This window comes from Sceloporus undulatus, chromosome 1 (assembly GCF_019175285.1).
Source record: "Sceloporus undulatus isolate JIND9_A2432 ecotype Alabama chromosome 1, SceUnd_v1.1, whole genome shotgun sequence".
NCBI classification, from domain to species: domain Eukaryota; kingdom Metazoa; phylum Chordata; class Lepidosauria; order Squamata; family Phrynosomatidae; genus Sceloporus; species Sceloporus undulatus.
The window spans coordinates 39659601-39681469 of record NC_056522.1 but is presented as its reverse complement, the minus strand read 5'-3'; the positions used below and the strand labels follow the sequence as shown (position 1 = coordinate 39681469).

General features: G+C 39.0%; 1 protein-coding gene across 2 annotated transcripts in view; it reads right to left on the bottom strand.

Moving 5' to 3' along the window:
• Nucleotides 1-21869, bottom strand: part of SPATA17 (spermatogenesis associated 17) — a 147076-nt gene that overhangs the window by 117977 nt on the left and 7230 nt on the right. For both annotated transcript variants that reach the window (XM_042478795.1, XM_042478802.1), the window contains 3 exons: nucleotides 16583-16664; nucleotides 14084-14134; nucleotides 6076-6179 (listed from right to left, as the gene is read on the bottom strand). In XM_042478795.1, coding sequence (XP_042334729.1) covers nucleotides 6076-6179; nucleotides 14084-14134; nucleotides 16583-16664 — 237 coding nt within the window. The remainder of the gene's footprint in view (nucleotides 1-6075; nucleotides 6180-14083; nucleotides 14135-16582; nucleotides 16665-21869) is intronic.

Sequence of the window (21869 nt, the reverse complement as noted above, 5' to 3'; positions counted from 1 at the left end):
AATGTTCAAAATTGTTATGTGCCTTCAAATCATTTGTGACTTATGGCGACCCTAAGGCGAACCTGTTTTCTTAGCAGAGTTTGTTCACAGGGGGTTTGCTCTTGCCCTCCCCTGAAGTTGAGAGGGTGTGACTTGCCCAAGGGTCCCAGTGTGCTTCCATGGCCAAGTGGGGTTTCAAACCCTGGTCTCCCAGTGTCCTAGTTCAACATTCAAACTACTACATCATGCTGGCTAAATTACTCATAGTTACTTCCTCATTATTCTAAAACTGCTTCAAGTTTCATTCCTCCCTTATGGTGAAATTGTTTGATTAAGATTATGATATTAGAAAATCAGTTTGTCTTGTTATTTTTTGCTTTTTGGCTGTTTGTGAAAAAGCATGTTTGACTTTGGCCAGCAGTTCAGACTGTATCGAGAAGATAACAGGTAGCCGATGCTGAAGCTAAGGAATTGCAGTAATGTGGTCCCCTTTTTCTGCCCAGAAGGAATTTCCAAACAGTGATCAAAAGCAGTCATCAAGGTTATGCGAACAACCTATTCCCCATATTAAGAAGATCATATGACAGCAGGAGCAGTTACTGTATTGAGAGCCACACAGTTTTAAACTGCATGAACTGATGACAAGAATTTCTGGCCATGATAAAATCTATTCCCAGTAAGCATTTGAACTAAATAACTGTCAGTGCAAAGTAAAAACTTGCTTAACAACTTGGGAATCTACTCCCTGCCCTTCTAAGTCAATCATCTCATTACTCCAGCTTCAAACCCTTACTTGTTTGGTTTTTCTCAGTTCTAATCATCTTTGCCTCATTAAAACAATACCTCCTGAAGAAACTACCAAAGTTTATGGATGTTGTTTAGTGAGCTACCCAGTACTGTATGGGTTCTGGTCCTAGAGCTCTTTTTAGAAACGAAAAGAGAGAGAGAATGTCAAATTGCTTTCTGTGATTGGTGAGCAACATCAGAGTCCTATATTGATTTAGTTAGATTAGATAAAACAAGATAGATTTTCCACCATTTGACTGGTCAATGGTTTGCTTGTTTGGCAACTCACTTTCCATTCCAGCTAACCTTCCTAGTCCAGCTCCTGACTGCAAAGTATAGTAGCAGATAGACTCACACATGTCAACCATCCAGGACTTATCTACCATTTCAAATTCTCAAACTGTTTCTGAATTGTCCCAGACATTTGATGCTCTTAGACCACCAATGAAATGTAACAGCCATTTTATACTGCAGGCACTTAAGGTTCCCTCTTGACGGACGTTAGATGGCTGAGCCATAAATAATTTCTGCATCAGGTCTCAGTCACATGGCAGTTTAGACATAAGAAGGCGGAAACATGAATAGAAACAGAAACTGACATGTTCTTTGCATTTTCCTGTGAATTTATCATGTCTAAAAATGGGATATAAATTAAGAAAATAGAATGAAATAGGTGTATTCTCAAAGGTATTCTGTTATTTGAAGAAAACATTCAGATGGTCTGAACCATTTAAGTATGTGAGTTACCGTATATACTCATCTATAAATCTAATAATTTATGACCAAAAATTGACCCCAAAATCCCAGGTTGACTTATTTATAGGTCACTATGGTAATGTGACAGCAGCTCTTTCAAATTTCCCCATGCATTCAGCAGAACAGTTCATTTCTCTCTTGCACCAAGCAGAAAGAGTCCTGAGTGATTAACTGATACTGATGTTTAAGTGTCCTCTCCCGCCCCCGTGTCTGAAATGAAAGCTGAAACAATGACGCAAAAAACCTCAATGAGAGTCTCTCTTGCCACACACACACATACACATACTGTAGTAGCCTCCAAGTTTTATCCTTGACCTATCCATAGGTCATGGCAAAATCCATAATTTTGGCCCCAAAACATGACCTTGTCTTATACATGAGGTCGACTTATAGTTGGGTATGTATGGTAGTTCCCAGATGGCACAGGCTCATTCACCTGATGGGAGGCTTTATTAAAGGTTTGGCAGAGTAGATTTTTTTTTTTAAAAAACTAATTACTCATTTGAGAATCAAGTTGGAGTCAAACTCAAGATCCTGTTAAAATGTAGAACAATTTATTCATAAGGATTACAGCTTCACAATATATCCTAGACTTTGGAATGAACAGGGATTTGTCTCTGTACAGACTGCTTCCTTTAGGAACAAAAATAAAGAGTAGAACTGGTAAGTGTGGACTCCCAAACACATTTTCCAAGTAATCTTGAATACAAGAATCATAGTGCAGAATAAGCTGGTGGGGGAGAGTACTTAACCCTTACTTTATTACTTGATTGTTGTTGTGCTCCTTCAAGTTGTTTCTGACTTATGGTAACATTGATACAAAACCTATCATGGGGTTTTCTGTGGCTGAGAGTGTGTGACTCACCCAGTGGGTCCCCATGGCTGAGTGGGGAATCAAACCCTAGTCTCCAGAGTCACAGTCCAACACTCAAACCACTACACCACAGTGGCACCACAAAGGCACTTTAAATGCTTTTACAACTGTTTCTCCCTCAACTGTGCTTACCATATATATTCAACTATAAGTCGACCTCATGTATAAGTCAAGGGCAGGTATTGGGGCCAAAATTATGGATTTTAGTATGACCCGTGGATAAGTCGAGGGTAAAACTAAAGGGCATGTAATGAAAGATGTGGATGAAGCAAAGGAAAACAATGCCAAAGAATTAAAAAAATCACAGCACACATAACTATTGGTACTCATACTAAAGGCTGGATGGATGAGACAGTAGAAAGGGATGAGTGCTTCCAGGGCAGATTAAACTCTTGCCTGTCACCAGGGGATGGATGGATGGATGGATACATACATGAGTTAAAGTACAGTACTTACATTGACCCGTGGATAAGTTGACTCAGGTTTTTTGGGTCAATTTTTTAACCTAAATTTCTAGACTTATACATGAGTATATACAGCATTTAAACTTCAGAGATTATCCTGAGAGAGGAAAAGAAAATGTTGGGCAGGATTTACAGAGGAGAACAGTCAAATGAAAGAACAGATAAGCCTCTTCTTCTCAGTTCTCCACTGCAAACTTCCTGGTTCTTGCATTAGCATTAAAAAGAAAATTCAAGCCTAATACAAACTGGCGCAAAATGCTGTGCAGGGGCTGATTTTAGGGCTCGGTAGGGCTGAGCATCCATATGCACCCAGCCGTACTAGCAGCAGCCGTGCACCATCTTGCTGTGTCCCCGTCCACACAGGGCGCACGACGATGACACATGGGCGCCCACGCACCCAAATGGTGCTTACCAGAAGCATTGTCATCAAAGCGCACAAGCAGCTTCTTTTTAGGGAGCACGTTGGTGTCATGGCGTGCAGTTGGTGTGGCGCCAATGAGGGGTAAAGACAGGCGGCATGGAGCCACCCATCTGTATCCCCCCATAGTTGGGAATCCCATGTTTGTTTCATAACTTACAGTTTTAACTGAAGGGTCTCCTCATGAAACCTATTTCAAGTTTAAAGCCATGAGCCATAGCAGAGAAGTTGTGGATAACACATTCTAATGAGCTCAATCTATTCCTGGAATTAGCTCATTTTCTGAGTTGATTGCATGATACAGTACCTTTAATGCCTCAAAACATTAAGTAACAGTTAAAAGTCAACGTATATCTGAAACATTAAAAGTAGGAGCGAAATTGACTGTATTGTAAGTTTTCCTATTATAAGCTTTATAATGTTTTATTAATGCTGCCAATCTGTATCATTGAGCCAGTTTTTAATTTCATAAAATCATTTTCTTGTTCATAACCTGAGGCAATTTTTGTATATAGGACTATAGGTTACAAGTATACACAATCAGCAAGTGCACAGTCAGCTTTTAAATTAATCAGCCCAATTTATCTTTGTAAGAAAGCAAAGTCTCATTGTGAAAACCTAATCTTACATATGTGTTTACACACATACAATGACACAGAGGGCCATCTAAACACCATGTAGTTTGCAGATTACAAGGGCTAGAGAATCAGTATGTGGAAGTGCATTTTGACTGTTTGTATTAATAATGAAAACAAAAACATGCATCTTAATGATATTGTGGAGTGAATCAACATAAAACATGCTCTTCTGCCACAGATTTTATTCCCAAAAGGCTAAAGTATCTCCAAGTATCTCTTAAAAGGAAAGAGAGGGCATCTTCTAAGGAGTATGATAGGAAAACAATATGTAACAAAGGCCTGATCTAGATGGACCTAAAGTGCACCCGCATCATGTGTTAGGGGTTGACCGAGGGTGCACCGCCCATACGTGCTTCACCCCTAGCTCGTGACGAGGGCGTCAAAATGGCGGGGCCCTGTACACACGGGCGCCGCCATTTTGATGTGACGGATGCCTAGTGTCTGCACATCCCGGCGTCTTTGTGACGGGTTCTTTTTGCTGTGCGAGGGAGCTACGTAGTTTGTCCACTACGGCTCCCTCGTGCAGCAAAACAAGGCGTGGATAGACCGCCCTTTTGGGGCGGTCTGTATCCTGCCAAAGTTTAATTTTCAGAGGTCCTCCCAGGGATTAAAGCCCAAGGATTAAAAAGGATGGATTTTACAAATGGATTTGAATTCATTGGCTAAATACTGCAAGAATAGATGGGGACTTGAAAAATCTTGGACTGGAAAACTCAAGGTAGGTTGCTTTAGCACATGTCATCCAATGGTGGCCAAGCAATTCATCTGTCTTAATGAATTGTTTCAGTGAGGCACTGTTGAAACAAGTACGAGAAAATTATCCTGACCTAGTAAACTTGCCTTGCCTCATTTCCATTATTTATTTACAGTTGGCTCTTATCTGTGGGCTTTCCATCTGCAGATTAGAGCATCCACGGAAGGCCCTAACCTGTTCTCTTCAATGGAAGCACATGTACATGGCCAATGTGCATGTTGTGCTGCCATTGAGGAAAATGAGACTTGAGGTCCCATGGAATTTGCCATATGCTGGGTGTGGAATGGATGTCCCGCAGATGCAAAGGGATGACTGTATCAATAAATATTTATAGGCCACTTACACATGAAGATTTCAAAATGATGAACAATATTAATCAAATATGCACTACAGAAAATCAAATTTCAACCTTTGGGTCCTGTCAGCACAGGCCAAATAAAAGGTCCTGCTGCTGTCCTCTTGGTGGGGAGTGCAGATGATACATGGCCCAACCCATAGTTCTGGTGTGAACATTTCAAACAGCTTCTGGCCAGTTCATTACTGAACTTGGAAGATCCAGAGCTCTCTGTTGTGATGCTGGCAGTTGTTTAAAATGCATCCCACTATGTTGCCTGATGCGGCTGCCATTGTGGTGACTTACTTGCTCTGGGAGTAGTCAGTCTTGTGATTGATGTTGGACAACCTGTTCTATCCTCAACATTGCAATGGAGGGCCTCAGGTAATGGAGGAACACTAGGGTAACTCCAGGGCCAGTATACTGTGGGCCATTCCTAGAGTATTCTGGCTACCTTAGACCATAGATGGTAAATCTGAACAATTGGGAAGGTTTACAAAAATAGATTTCATCTTGGGCCTAAAACCACTATTGTTGATGCATTGCTTATTTCTTTATTTCTTTTATTTTATTTTGACTTTCTCCTAGAAGAGGGCTGTATATAAGGATACAGTTTAGAGCCTCACAATAGATTAAAGTGAATACACATAAGCACAGTGCATGACTGATAATGTACTTTCCCTGAGAAACAGAATTAATAAACAGACTACAATGGCAGGTGAACCTCCAGTACTACAACATTATTTTACTATTTTACTAAAAAAAAATAAAAAAATCCCAAGTATTTTCTTTTGTGAAAATGCAATAAGATAAATTCTGTATTGTTGACTGTATTTCAGTTCTGGATTCAGTCCAGCAGATTTAGTAGAAACACAATTGCATCACACACAGACTGGTAGAAACGAGATCATAATTTGGCACCACATGCTTAGGCAGAAGTAAAAAGACCTACTTTATATATTGCATAATGGAAGCAATTCTTTCCATGAAGAAATAATTTAATTAGCTCTATAAACTATTTAGAAATAAAAAAGAAATTTAAAATTCTACCACTAAGTACTTTTATCTTTACCTGACCATCTCATTATTCAAAGCAATAGCTTCCAGGTACTTCTTCAGTGCATAATAATTATGGATATATTTTCGGATGTAATAGCCTCGCCATCTTTTTTGAATCTGGGAAAGAAAAAGCACATATATTTGCTTCAATGTCTTTCCTGCAATAGAAACATCTAGTCAGGAGTGATAATGCTTTCTTAATAGGAATACTGCTTGTCCAATAACATGGATGTGAGGTAAATAATACCTATGAAATAGTTTCATCAATCAAGAAATCAAAATGAATATACCAAGTGAGTATAAACTGACAATTATTTTTATAAGATATTTTTTAAAAGATGAAGATAGGCTATCCACTATTTCCAGTAGCTTTAAAACATTTGAAGGATTGTCACATTGAGGATGGAGCAAGCTTGTTTTCTGCTGCTCCAGAGAATAGGACATGAAGCAATGGATTCAAACTACAGGAAAAGAGATTCCACCTAAACCTTAGGAGGAACTTTCTAACAGTAAGAGCTGTCCGACAGTGGAACATACTCCCTCAGTGTGGTGGAGTCTCTTCTTTTGAGGTCTTTAAGCAGAGGCTGGATGGCCATCTGTCAGGGGTGCTTTGATGGTGAGTTCCTGCATGGCAGAGGGTTGGACTGGATGGCCCTTGTGGTCTCTTCCAACTCTATGATGTTTATCACACTATGCTCTTAAAGATGTACTATTCCAGTGTGACTCCTCTAGCTGCCTCCTGTTGCATGCTGGGATTGGCAGTTTTAAGGAGGGGTATTTAGAATTCTCAGGCAGAGAAGTTCAGCTCCTTAAAACTGCCAATCCCAGCATGCAACAGGAGGCTGCTAGAGGAGTCACACTGGAATAGTAGCTCTTTAAGAGCATAGTGTGATAAGGACTTAAGATTCTATAAAAGCTGTTGAGAGTGTTGAAGTGATTGCTGATTGGTGGAATGTTTGAGCAGATTTTCATGAAGCAGTTGGTAAATGACAGGAATTTGAAAGAAAGAAGTTTTAGGTTTTGCCTGGGGTGTTTAGACGAAAGGGGCTAGAGAAGAGATTGAGAAGGATTTGAGTTAGACTCAGACTGGAGTGAGAGAAATTATTTGAGTGACCAATAAGTGTCTGATTTAGCTTGAGGGAAGAGAGTATCATGTTTTAAATGTTGTATATAAATAAGCTGCAATGTTATGCTTAACTTCAGTAAATAAAGCATTGTTTTTGTTTTTATACACTTTTGTCCTCCGGAATCACTATCATTCTGAGAGCCTGGTTAGACAAGGTGTGTGCGGTGACAGCATTGAAGATGGGAGGCCAGTGTCCCTACTGGGGATAATAGTATAAATGCTCATACTAACCCTGAGGGCATTTAAACTGACTCATTGGGAGTCACACAAGGGAGGAAGTTCTTACATGGGGCAGAGGTGGAGATAAGGGAAAGCCCTCACACTAAATGTTTGCAGTAGGAAAAGGATGGGAATTTGCCAATTTCTTGATCTACAGTTTCCAATCCCTTCAGAAATTGGTATAGGAAGAAATAATCTCTCAAAATTCTTGAAGCTTTGCCAGGACTTTTTTCCTGCCTTCCCAATCCAAAGCTGCTCAGTTTTTTCCAGCTGCTACGTACTGGGTATCATCCTGCCCCCAGCTTTCCTTCTCTTCTTCCTCCCCCCATCCAGCACCAAAGTTGTACAGGAATCAACAGCTGTGAAAAGATGTTACTGCTGACAAACCTGCTTGTGGGGAGGAGTCTTCTTTGAGAGTTGCAGCCTCTAAGCAGGATTTTGGTAAAAGATTGGAGAAAGGGGAGATAGTTGCAGAGGAAAGCTATAGAGGGCGAAAGTTGTGGATGACTGGCAGCTGGCAATTCAGTTTCTGTTTATCCAACTCTCCTCAAGCCCCAATCCTGACTAGAGGATGTGAAAAGATGTTTCTCTTTCCTCTCCTCCCCTCAATTATTTTGACAGCTGAAACATATTTTCACAGCCTCTTGTCAGGATTGGGGCTTTGAAGGAAGAGAATTGCACGAAAACCAGAAACTAGATCATAAGCTGCCTAACATCCACAACCTCTCTGCCTCCACAACTCCTCCCCTCCTTGAATCTTTCACAGAAATCCTGGCTAGAACTTACAGCTCTCAAATGAAAGCTGTAAACTTTGGACAACTTTCCTCCTCCCCCCTCAACTTCTGCCCTCCATCTGATAATAAATACATCTCTTCGGGAAGGTACGGTTCCATCATCTTTGAAACAGGCTATTGCAAAGCCTCTATTGAAGAAACCTTCCCTTGATCCCCTATCTATGATTAACTATAGACCGGTCTCCCTATTACCATTCTTGGGCAAGGTGATTGAGAGGGCAGTCGCCTCTCAGCTCCAGGCGGTCGTGGATGAAACCAATTATCTTGACCCATTTCAAACTGGCTTCAGGATGGGTTACAGAGTTGAGACTGCCATGGTCGCCTTAGTCGATGACCTCCGTCTGGCCACCGACAGGGGAGATATAACTCTGTTGGTGCTCCTAGACATCTCAGCGGCCTTCGATACCATCGACCATGGTATCCTTCTGGAACACCTGAGAGAACTGGGTATCGAGGACACTGCACTCCAGTGGTTCCGGTCCTATCTCTCGGAAAGGTTCCAGATGGTGAGGCTGGGGGACAGTTGCTCTCGTAAAAGAGAGCTTACATTGGGCGTCCCTCAGGGCGCCATTCTGTCCCCCACGCTATTCAACATTTACATGAAGCCGCTGGGAGAGATCATCCGGAGCCATGGGGCGCAGTGTTATCAGTACGCTGATGACACCCAAATCTATCTCTCCATGTCTCCGACTGATACAGTGACTAAGGATGGCATCTCTCCTCTGGACGCCTGCCTGGGGGCAGTAATGGGCTGGATGAGGAAAAACAGACTCAGACTGAATCCAGAGAAAACAGAGGTACTCATGATAGGTTCCCCAAGTCCGGGCAGGGAAATTTGTCATCCTGTCCTAGATGGGGTTAAACTTCCCCTAAAGGACACAGTTCATAGTTTGGGAGTACTCCTGGATCCATCTCTGCAGTTATCATCTCAAGTAGATGTGATGGCCAGGAGTGCTTGGTACCAGCTTCGGCTGATACGCCAACTACGTCCCTGTCTGGACCGAAAGGACCTTGAAAATGTAGTACATGCACTGGTAACCTCTCGTTTGGATTTCTACAACACGCTCTACATGGGGCTACCTTTGTATCAGGTTCAGAAACTTCAATTGATTCAAAATGCTGCAGCCATATTGCTCACGGGGACGGCTAGATCTGACCACATATCACCCGTTTTAAAATCTCTTCACTGGCTGCCAATTCGTTTCCGGTCCCAGTACAAAGTGTTGGTTATTACCTTTAAAGCCCTAAATGGCTTGGGCCCAGGTTACCTGAGGGAATGCCTCTCTCTGCATAATCCTCCCCGCACACTCAGGACAACAGGTAAATTATTACTCGATCATCCTAAGGTGAGATTGGCGACTACCCAGCAAAGGGCTTTTACAGCAGTAGCGCCTTCTCTCTGGAATGCTTTACCAGATGAGATCCGCCTTAATGGAACGGTGGAAGCCTTTAAAAAGGCACTAAAAACCTACCTCTTCCTTCAAGCGTACCCTCCTAACTCCTTGTAATAAGTTTTTCCCCACAATTGTCTATGTTGTATATATACTGGAATCTTAATAATTGCCGAATTGTATGTTGTAAATATTTGATTTTAGACAGTAAGCTATTTTAATATTTCACCAAATTTTTAAAGATGTCATTGCTTGTAATGTATTTATCTTACATGTTGTACACCGCTTTGATCTTGGGAAAAGCAGTCAATAAATAAACAATTTATTAAAATGATACACAATAAAAACACCATCTTCATTATACTGTAAAATCTATCTGTATTTGCAGGATTATGCAGGCCACTAGTTCAGGACTACTTGGCAGGCCTTTTGTATTCTGGTCCTAGGTGGGCAGTAAAGTGAGGGGGTTAACAGAACCCCTAGTGGGTTGCCATTCATGGGCAACATTTAGCTTGGCAAATCAAATTGTACATGCCAAAAATGGAATTAGGAAATGTATTTTTTTGGGGAGATTTGTTTATATAATCCCCTCCTCATTAGCAATCTTTATGGGCCAATTTCATCAGATATTTTCCAGCACAACTATTGTCTTATCTCAGTTTTCCACACTCTGACACTTTCTGACATACTAGAGCATGAACAACATAACTGCATAGCCACCTATTATTAGAATTACAGGATTCACAGACTAATGTGTCTCTAAGCCAAAAGAGATGGGAAAGGATGTCCCAAGTGGTACACATATTTTCACTAGTATCTTTTCCAGCACACTCGCAGTTTTATAGACCCTGTATCAGATCTCTATAGCCTGAGCTGAAGGTAATCTTTTCAGTTGCTTTATATGTCTGATGAGTTTTTCTGATGTTCTTGATACAGCGTGTGTGCATGAAGACTTGGCTTTTCTGAATTTGTTAGAAAAATAATACTTGCATTAATATACATTTTAATTTCAAGGTGAATATTTAAACACTCCCAGAAAAGACAAGTGTGTATGCCCTTCAAAGTAATTAGCAAGTTTCAATGGTGATTGGTACCAAACAATTATTGTCATTGATCAGTACAAAACAGATAATTTTAAACAAAGTCATTGTGTGCTCAGCAGATTACAGCTTGTTAACGGGCAAGTTCTAAATGACCTCTTAAGCTAGTCAAATCAATGATGCATATTCCTCATTAAGTAACATCAAAATGTAAGTGGTCTTATAAATAATGTTTATTTTAAGCACTAAAACAAATGGCAAAACCTTGATCTATCAAAAGCCATCTGCTCATAGAAAGGGTTTAAAAAAAAAGGGGGGGTTACTTTGTTGAAAATTCACAGCAATCCTTAAATATTCCAACTAATGTATTAAAACTCACTATTCTAAAAGTACATCAGATTTGTGAAAATTATGCATTATGATAATTGATTTCTTTGTTATTTTTACATGTTTCAGAGGTAAGAGTTTGACAGTAACAGGTCAGATTTAATTAAGAGACAGCTTTAAAGAACATATTATAATACAGAATACATTACACTAACCTGGTACTGATAACTTGTTTTTCCTTAACCTAATTTGAAAACTGTTTTTCAAAGCTGAAGGCATACTGTATTTGTGGTCAGCAGTGTGGCAGGGAGCTACAGCTTGTGAGCCATATCAGTCCCGCTAAAAGAAAATTCTCTGCAACACATTTTCATCCAAAGCAATCAATCTATAGATAAGATTCAGCAAGGTGGCAGCATGAGACTACACAGACTAAATAAAAACTTTGGTAGGCCAAATTTACACATAGGCCTTACTTCCTACTCCTACACAAGATTAATTTTGAGTGATTATCCAGTTCTCTGCTAGTGTGAGATTACTGATTCTACTGGGCTTTTACTAAATATAGTGTGGTGCAGTGGTTTGAGTGTTGGACTGCAACTCTGGAGACCAAGGTTCAGTTCCCTGCTTGGCCACGAAATCTACTGGATGACACTGGGAAAGTCACATGCTCTCAGTCTTAAGACACACGTGCCAACATAAAAATTCAGGGATCATGGCAATGATGGCAGTTCTCCACTGAATAAGTGCAATCATACTCTCTGTATATTGAAATAAAGCAGATTTATTAAATTAAGTAACCATAAGGGCCCATACAGACAGGCCAAAATAAAGCTGCTTCAAGTCACTTTGGAGTCATGTTGTTTAAATGATGCATGCGTTCTAAGAGTCCAGAAGCTGTGCCAAAGCCACAATTCTGTCCTAAGGACTGGAGCATGGCTTTGGCACAACTTCTGGACTCTTAGGACGCATGCATAATTTAAACAACAGATCTCTAAAGTGACATGAAGCAGCTTTATTTTGGCCTGTCTGTATGGGGCCATAAGAAAATTATGTACTGAAAGGGTGAGAAAGTGGAAACCTATAGCTAATTTGACAATGGCCTGTCTCCATTTCCTCTATGTCTTTTATCAATTTAGAACGGCCAGTTTCCCCATCTCTTTGTCTGGTGCATTCTAGTTCACCTTCTTAGCAGTTGCTTTTTCTCTGAATTTTCACTGTACAGCTAATAGGACATATACATGAGATAGCAAGCCATGTCCCGCCCCCCATTCTTCAGTGTTGGCAAAGACATGTGTCTGGGGTATTGGGGTAGGATTTGGGAGACTCAGAAGCAAACAAAACAATGAGTCATGAAACTCACTGGAGAAGTTTGGATTAGTTACTATAACTTATTTAATATTTTAAATAATTCCACACCATTTAAAAATGTTTAGACTTCACTTAGACAATGGATTTGAGTCTGGCACACATAAACATCCCAGTCATCTGTACAAGGAATACTTAATCTAACCTACCAAAAAGACTGCTGTAGTGATAAAGTTGTAGCTGGCAGGGAGTAAAAAAAAAGTGTACTACCTTTGAAGTAATGGTGGGATAAAAATGCAGTCAGACAGATAGAGGTTCCAACTGAACTGTGGACGTGAACAGCAATGCAGAGTTTTGCATGCAACATCTCTTACAATATTTCATATAGCAGTAAAGACAGTACAGTTGCCCTCTGTATCCACAGATTCCTTATTCATGGAATCAACCATTCACACCTTGAATGAGTACATTCAAAAAGGCAAACCTTGATTTTGCCATTTTATATAAGGAACACAATTTTATTATGCCAGTGTATATTATGAGACTGGAGCATCCATGGATTTTGGTATCCACAGGGAATTCTGGAATCAAACCCCAATGGATACCAAAGTTCCATTGTACATACAGAGCTGTTCTCAGATAACCAGCTATTGTTGTTACAACTCTAACTTATTGTAACTCCATCATAAGGACTTTTGGGCAAGATTTATTCAGAGTTGGTTTGCCCTTGCATTCCTCTTAGGCTAAGAGGATATGACTTGCCCAAAGTTAATAGTAGGTTTACATGGCTGAGTGTGTTGAACCCGTAGTCTCCCAAAGTCTTAGTCCAGCACCGAAATCACTATGCCACCACAATCATTTTGGGTGGGCTGCACTGAACCATCTATTTTTACTCCCACATTTTGAATATTTATTTATTTTTATTCATTTAATTTATGTTCTGTCTTCCAATATCAGATAATAAGCAGTCCCGTAATAATCAGCATGATTTACATGCTCAAGACTAAATTCAGGCTGCTGAAAAGGACTGTAAAGTGTTGGAAATCATACATGTACAGTCGGCCCTCCTTATCCATAGATTTTTTATTCACGGATTCAAGCATCCACAGCTTGAAAATATTTTTTAAAAGTATTTCGAATAGCAAATCTTGATTTTCCATTTTATATAAGGGACAACATCTTGCTCTGCCATTATATTTGATGGGACATGCGCATCCACAGATTTTGTTATCCATGGGGGATCCATGGAAGCAAATCCCAGCGGATAACAAGGTTCCACTGTATTACCATCTCTATGAGCAGTTTCACATCCACCTAGTGAAACATGTTTGAAAACTTGTTTTGTACATGTACCACTCAAGTAGGATCAAATTACAATTTAAATTTAATATCTAGTTTGTGTTTGTGATCAGGAAATTTGCTGGAACTAAATAAGCATGGGTCCAATCACCACCTGGATGGAAGACCAGTAGCAAACTGTGTCTATTCCTTCTTGATTTTCCTCAGAGAATAAAAGCAGGATATAACTAAATATGCATACTGTAATAAATAAACAATATTTTCAATAGCTATGATGACATGACCCAACATTTAGACAGAGCAAGAATTTACATATCAGTACCTTAAATCAAACTACAATATTCAAAAATGCAACTTGGATTACTTAGTATAACTTTAAATTTGTAACTATGTACCATTTCTTCACTTCACCATCAGCATATCAATCAAGTTTATATTATTCTCGGTTGCTCATTTTATTAAAAGCAAATTCAGAGCACAATTGACTTTTCATTTGTTTAACAAGTGAAGAAATATTTACCCTGACAGCCATTTCATTGTAGAAATTCATCTTCATAATAAAATATGCTGTCTGTGAATCAAGAGGGAGGGGGAAGAGATGGCATACATTTCAGTTACACAAAGAGAGTACTCCTATTTTTACATATAAAAGATAAGAATCTTTATACATAATACATAATAAGAGTTCTAGGCTTAGAAGAATAAAATCAAACTTTGTATTGAAGAGATAGGCTTCCTAATACATAATGCAGGCTTAACCAGAAAAATCTATGGTAGTCAAACTAGCAGCTAATGGAGATATATGATCATAAAATGCTCTCCGCTGAGTTTGATAATCAATGGTGCTCTACTGAGAGTAGAATAACAAAGCAGAAATATTCACAAGTGCTGGTGACACGTAGTATTGTATGATTTATTCACTGGGGTTCTTTTAACCAAAACTCACAGAAACATAAAAGGAATTCATATTTCAAGACGTCTGGTTTAATGAAAAATTCAAAGAAATGCTGTCTTCAGTCGAAATCGTTCAAGGATATGGATGCAGTGATGGAGCAAAATTGTGCCTTCCAACCATCTGTACTAAATGTTATGTACTTAGTTGCCTCCCGAGTAATCCTCGTGAATTTTGTTTCATTTAATATTCATTCTAACATCATAAAATCATAAATACAATAATAACATGTTACAGTGAATCCCCTGATATAGAAAACATTTCCTGGTTCCCTTCCAATAAAGACGAATCCTGCTCTTAGTGCTGGAATATCCTGTTACAGCAAATACTCAGTTGGCAGGATAGGTTATTTTAATGGATACATCACTTTACACTAAGCTTTCACATCTGTTCCGCCCTCTAATTACAAATGCAAAATGAACATAATTCACAACTGCATCATAAAAAAGTGAAATAAGTTCTTTCAAGGCAGAAGATTTGTTTCATTTAGCCTATCAACCAAATTTCGGGGGGGGGGGGGGGATAGCATTTAAACTACAAATCAGAAGGGAAAGTAGTTTCCCCTGGTATGTAGTTCCCTGTTCTCTCACTACATCCCCTGGCAAATAAGAATTCACTGTAAAAGGGTTTCACTGTAATTAGTGTTATTTGAATTGCCTAGTCTGATCCAAAGCAAATTGTCTGTGGAGAGCAGCAGGACTGGATTATTTATCAACAGTCTGGGCAATTAAGAAACAGTTGGCTGCAATATGTTATTTACAAACGAACACAATAATGCTACTTCATTTTAAATTCATTTTCTTCTTTATGCTCACTGAGGCATAGTTCCTTTTGTTTAATTAAAGGTGGCATGCAAATACTCACACTAATATTACATCATTCCCTTAATAATATAACCCCTACCCTGCAAAAGTGATCACAGAGATGGGGCACCTTGAGAAAATGGAAGACTGTTAATGTTTTAAAGCTAGAAAGTATACCAGCTTGGTGAGCAAGTACATCTTCTTTCCATGCAGCGAGTGAAAGGAGCCATTAAAATGGGGAATCTACTCCACCTCTTCCCATGACATAGCCCATGTCCACCTTCACCCTTTTTCTATTTTGGGGCACTTTCAAATTTCCTGAGCAGTGAATAGAACATTGTGGATCAGAGGTGCGAGTTTGTTCGGTCTATTTGGTTAACTCTATATAGCTGTACAAAACTGGCAGGGCAATATAGGGTTAACTTTGATAAAGCCCAACAAGCTTAAGCAACATGGAGATCAATCACCTCTGCTGCCAATACCAATACCTACGCTCCATACCATGCTTCTGTCCTGTCTCTGAATTACTTCTCTAACTTTTACATATATGTGTATTACAAAGAACAACCATCTTTCCTATGTTCCATGACAGTAAATAAATAGATGATCTCCATTATTTTATTAATCAGGCCTGAAAGCTAGTTAATTTTTCTACAATGTTGGTTGACACAGTACTAGTCCAGGAAACAAAACCATGCATTCACCACTTTACTATACAGCCAGCTCCTAATATCCAGCAACAGTAACTCAAAGTTTAACAGTTTATGATGAACAAATATTTGTGTCTCATACTGTCCTGAATCTTAAAGCACACAAAAGGCTTTGTGAGATCAAAATGTCAAGAAATATTCAGGTAAAACAATACCAGAAGTGCTTTTGATTTTAGCCAAGAAACAGCTATGCAATGCAACAGGGAAATTAAACAGAAGGTTGTGATTCACTGCAGGGTGTTCCTATTTGAAACATATAAACAAAAGTTTAAATGAAGCCAAGATCTTTCCCTCATGTTTTCCTTGACTGAAGTTCTTTTATCTTTCTTTTTTCCTGAAGACAATTGATCCAGCAAGGCTGTCACCAGTTGACAACTTAGTGAGACCTATTTTGTTTTATTTTCCTTTAATCCTGATCATTTATGCCTGACTGAAAGCATGCAAGATTGAAAGCTTGGTCTGATAAAAGAGATTTCACCTTTGTATCATGTTTTGCAAAGCTTAGACTACAAGTTTAGTTAAGAATTATCTAAAATTACAAACTTAATTTTTACCTCTGCCATTTTTCTGAATTTTTTTCTTCCTTGATAACCCCGCCACCATTTCTGGATGAACACCATCATTTGGTTCAGATATCTAGAAAACAATATTTTGATAAGTACATTTTTAAGATAATTGAAGATCCCCCCTTTTCCTTAAAACAGCAAATATTACTATGCAGTTGTAACAGCTGTTGAATTTCAAAATTCAATTTCTAATTCTTTTTGAGAAAATTGCATCATATTTCTTCCTTTCTCTAAGAAAGTAGTACAGTATTACCTGAATGCTGAGTGTTAAGTGTCATCTGTAGTATGCACTTTTCAATGTGAATTTCTAACCATGTTAATAGAAAGGGAATCTTTTTATATTAATGCCAACTTCTGACAAGCATAAACCAGGAAAACTTTATTATCTTTTGGGTACTCTCCATCGCCTTATTTAGATCTGAACTTTCAAGCACTGAAAAAATAGTGCTAGCTAGGAAAGCTCAGGGCTTAGAAGGAAGAGTTAGGGGCAAAACAGACGGTCAAAATAAGCAGTTTTCAGGCCGGCGGGGCATTTAGATGATACACATCTCAAAGCTGGCTGGACACCGCTCTCAAGCAACCCTATGGAGAAAAAAGACGGACTAAAAAGGAGCTGGATTTTTCCACTTCTTCCCAGAAAATGTGCACCTTCGCATGTACGTATAAATGTACTGACATCAGGGGCGTTCTATTCTAAAGGGGTGCTCTATTCTAACCCTAACCCTAATTGTGCATATAAACACCCCATCACAGGAGTGCATTTAAAAGGGATGGAGCTGTCATACCCAAGCAGTGAGGGTGCCAATGCCCAAAAGAGAAAGTATGACACTTCTCATGGAGATGAGTACAACATACACAAAGCCGACAGTCAAAGAGGGAGCATAGGGTGAAGTGGGGGCACGATTATACCTTGCCAGCATCTGCATGAGCACTCTTCTGCTCTGATGCCCTGTCCTAGTGAAGCGCTGCACATGTGAATGTGTGCAGGTTCACAGGGATAGCCATGCAATGGGATGGCAGTCACCAGCTGTACCCTTCTGTGAAAGTGCACAAGGATGGTGGGGGAAACACTAAAAAAAGTAGCGCAGCTTGAAACTGCCTGTGGTGTGGCTTCAAACTGCATTGTGTAGTCATTACATGCACACTCCAGCCATCTTGGGAGTGGGCGGTGCAGTTGGTGGGGGCCCATCTGTTTAGCTCCTTAATCTTGAATGGAACGGAAAAGATCTATCATGCAGTTCCACTTAAATACAGATTAACAGATGGTTTGGATATAGCATTGCTTGTTTAGTAACCCATAGTTTATTAAGATGCTGTGAACTTGCAGTATCCTGCCTGTTCTTTCATGCCATCTTCAGCACTTTGATCCTGTTCTCTTTGAACCCATTTTCTTTTGAATTCCATTTTGGAAGCAAGATGGGAAATAAATCCAATCAATCAATCAATCAATCAATCAGTTTTACATCCAAAACAGAATGGTTTGATCTCTTCAAATCCTGATTACTGGCGGGGGGGGGGGGGCTGTTATACCAGAGCTTCCCATTTCAGACATAACAAAAAACTGTGGCATAAAAAAGCAGGATCAGTGTGCTGAAATTAGTGATGAAAAGGGAGAAGGCAAGGAAAATTAGGAGGGTGGTAGAATGTGGATCTACTTGTCATACTGGATTAATAAACTATAATTTCTTAAATGAGTAATATTAAGTCTGAACTTCCCTATTATCAGTGCTCTTGTTCAAGCTATCATCTTTCAAATACCACATGGATGAGAACAAATGACATGCCCCTCTGTACACATATCTGCTGTCTGAGACAAGAACAACCCAAGACTTGGGAAGTACTAGGGAGGCCAGGATGGCTCCATCCCTGTTGTCCTTCTGGCAGCAGGTAAAGACGTTTTTATGCCGCCAGGCTTTCACATGACATGAATGCTGTTTTGTTTTTGTTTTTAAAGAGGTTTAAACTTTAAACTTTAATAATGTAATGTTTTTAATTGTTTGAATTGTTTAATCATTTTTAAACTTGCATTTTTCATGTTTTACAGTGTTTTAACTTGGACTGTTTTAGATTTGTTAGTCACCTTGAGTACTGTACTGGGAGGAAGGCAGGATATAAATCATCATCATCATCATCATCATCATCATCATCATCATCATCAAGAGCACTTATAGAAAACTGAAAAACCGTTTGTTCTTGCCCCATATTAATCCATATCTAGTAGATTGCCAGGTTGCAGAAGGAAAAACCTTTTACCTTTAGATCTTCATTGTGTGAAAGATAGGCTGGAGCTTCTTCTGCTCCTTGTATTCTAGTTGTCTCATCTTTGCCTATCTTCTAAGGTAAGAAGGACCCATCAGGAAAAGCCCTGCTGGTGCCTTACACAGCCATAATAATTTATCATGTTAGTGGAAGGTATTTTTTGAGACTGTATAGCAGTGGTGAGTAGATGGCAAAGAATGCCACGTCAAGCTTGCTTGACAGAGACAGTTTTTGCTGCCATCCCCATATCATCAAAATACCCAAGGCTTAACATAACTTGATCAAATAGTTGTCATTTGTCATTATCCCCTCCCCCCCCCAATAAACCATTCCCTTCTCCTTTTGTGTCGTGTCTTTTTTAGATTGTAAACCTGAGGGCAGGGAATCGAGTATTATCCCCTCTGTTGTAAGTCACCCGGATTCCCAGTGATTGGGTGGCATATAAATAAATCCTATTATTATTATTATTATTATTATTATTATTATTCACACAGAAATGACTAAACATATTTTCGATAACTTATTTAACCTACCAGCATATTAAAATTATTGTTTATTATTATGTTTATTTATATCTTGGCTTCTTCCCAGTACAGGGACTAAAGAAACATAAAAAAACCCAAGAATTTCTAAAGTAATTACAGTATATTATTTTTCCTATTTAAAAGTAAGGACTTTTGAGCTGGTATAAGTTCCAGGTAAGATTTTAATTGTAAAATATAAGCAAATAAGAAAATGTCAGGCACATCAGTAAGATTTGGGGAAAAAATAATAACTGAAAATTGTGCAGTGCAATTCCATAAGTTATGTATAAGTATGACTGGACTTTAGTGGGATTTAACAAAACAATAGGAAACACATGACGGACAAACTTCATTCTTGCTGCAAAAGCAAAACCAGGTGCAGACTACTAATATCTAAAATTAGAATAAAGCAGAAAAAGAATTTAAATCAACAACCTTGCCAAAATGTGATCTGAAGAATATCCCAACAGAATGTGAAGAAAATGTGAGAAATAAATTCGTAATATTAAGCCTAATTGGCCAGGTACCAGAACTATGATCAGAGGAATGCAGAATGATAATAACTGTGGCCAAAAAGAAGGAGAAGAATCAGTGGCTGACAGATGAAACACTTCAAGCAGCTAAAGAAAAACAAGAAAAGCAAATTATAAGGGAGACAGGAACACAATCAGAACCATGAATGCTACTGTCAAATGATTAATGTGTAAGGAAAAAGAAGATTACTACAATAATCAATGCAGTGAAATTGAAGCCTACAACAAAAAATGAAGAACAGGAGACCTCTTCCAAAAGGTCTGAGAATGTGTAAAAAAGATGGAAACAATATACAGAAAAGCTATATTAAAAACGCAAAAGGATGAACAACTCATGGGAAGAAGAAACCTATGAAGATGAACCCCAAATTTTGGAAAGTGAGTAAAATCTGCACTTAAGGCAGTTGGGAAGAATAAAGCACCAGGCACAGCTCAGTCCAGTTCTTACTAAAATATGCCAAAAAATATAGAAAACAAAGCAATGGCCCTCAGATTGGAAGTGATCAACATAAACTATACATAAAAAAGGAGACACAACAGAGTTCAGTAGGTACAGGACCATTGCACTAGTTTCCCATGAAAGCAAAGTCATGGTCAAAATTCTGCAGCAAATACTCCTACCATATATGGAGCAAATAATCCCAGAGATGCAAACTGGTTTCAGTAAAGGAAGAGGCACTAAGGACCACATAGCAAACATATGATGGATAATGGAGAGCACCAGAAAATTCAGAAAGAAAATTTACATGTGCTTTATTGACTACAGCAAAGCCTTTGGTTACATAAACCATGAAAAGCTATAGAATGCTTTCCAAGAAATGGGAGTGACACTATGCTTGATTGCCCTGTATTCAGGGCAAGAGTTTGTCATTAGAACTGAATATGGAGAAACAGAATAGTTCCCAATAGGCAAAGGAGTCAGGCAAGGCTGCATATTATCACCTTACCTATTCAACCTCTATGCAAAAAATATCATATGCACATTAGGCTTAGACTCAGAGCAGCAGTGAAAATCAGAGAAGGGAACATTAATAACCTAAGATATGCAAATGACAGAATACTACTAGCAGAAACCAACTAAGATCTGGAACATTTACCAAAGAAGGAGGAACGTGCCAAGGTAGGATAATGGGCATGGAAGATCTTCAAGAAATAATTTTAGAGAATGAGGAAATTGAAATAGTCAAGGAATTTTCATATCTTGGATCAAATATTGATCAGAATGCAGATTGCAGTCAAGAAATTAGAAAAATCGGAATGGGAAAGGCAGCTATGAAAGAACTGTGCAAGATTCTAAAGATATAACTCTGAATATCAAAAAGGATTGTTCAAGCTATTGTATTCCCCATCATCATGCATGGATGTGAGAGCTGAACAGTGAAGAAAGCTAATAGAAAGAAAATCCACTCATTTAAGATGCTATGCTGGATAAGAGTGCTGAGAATACAATGAATGGCCAAGAAGAAAACAAATGGATTCTAGAACAGAGCTCTCCCTGGAAGCTAGGATGACAAAACTGAGGTTGTTGTACTTTTGCCACATCATGAGAAGGCATGAATCATTTGGAAAGACAATGATGCTAGGAAAGGTAGAAAACAACAGAAAGAGAGGAAGGCCACATACCAGATGGTTGGATTCATTCTGAGAGGCCACAGGCATGAGCCTGTAGGACCTGAGTAGAGCAGTGGAGAACAGAGGGTCTTGGAGATGTGTCATCCACAGGGTTGCCATGAGTCAAAATGGACTGGAGGTCAGTTAACAACAACATTTGCACAAGATTGCAACTCAAAATAAATGAGACAAAGGTAGGGAACTCATAGCTATCTTGGTGTTGTTGGACAGAAACTGCCATTAGCTCTTACAACATAGTAAATGGTAAAGAAGTCATGAGCTGCATTTTAAAAACAAAATCTATAGAGCCATATGTTGCCAACCCAAGATGGGCAGTGCTAATACAGA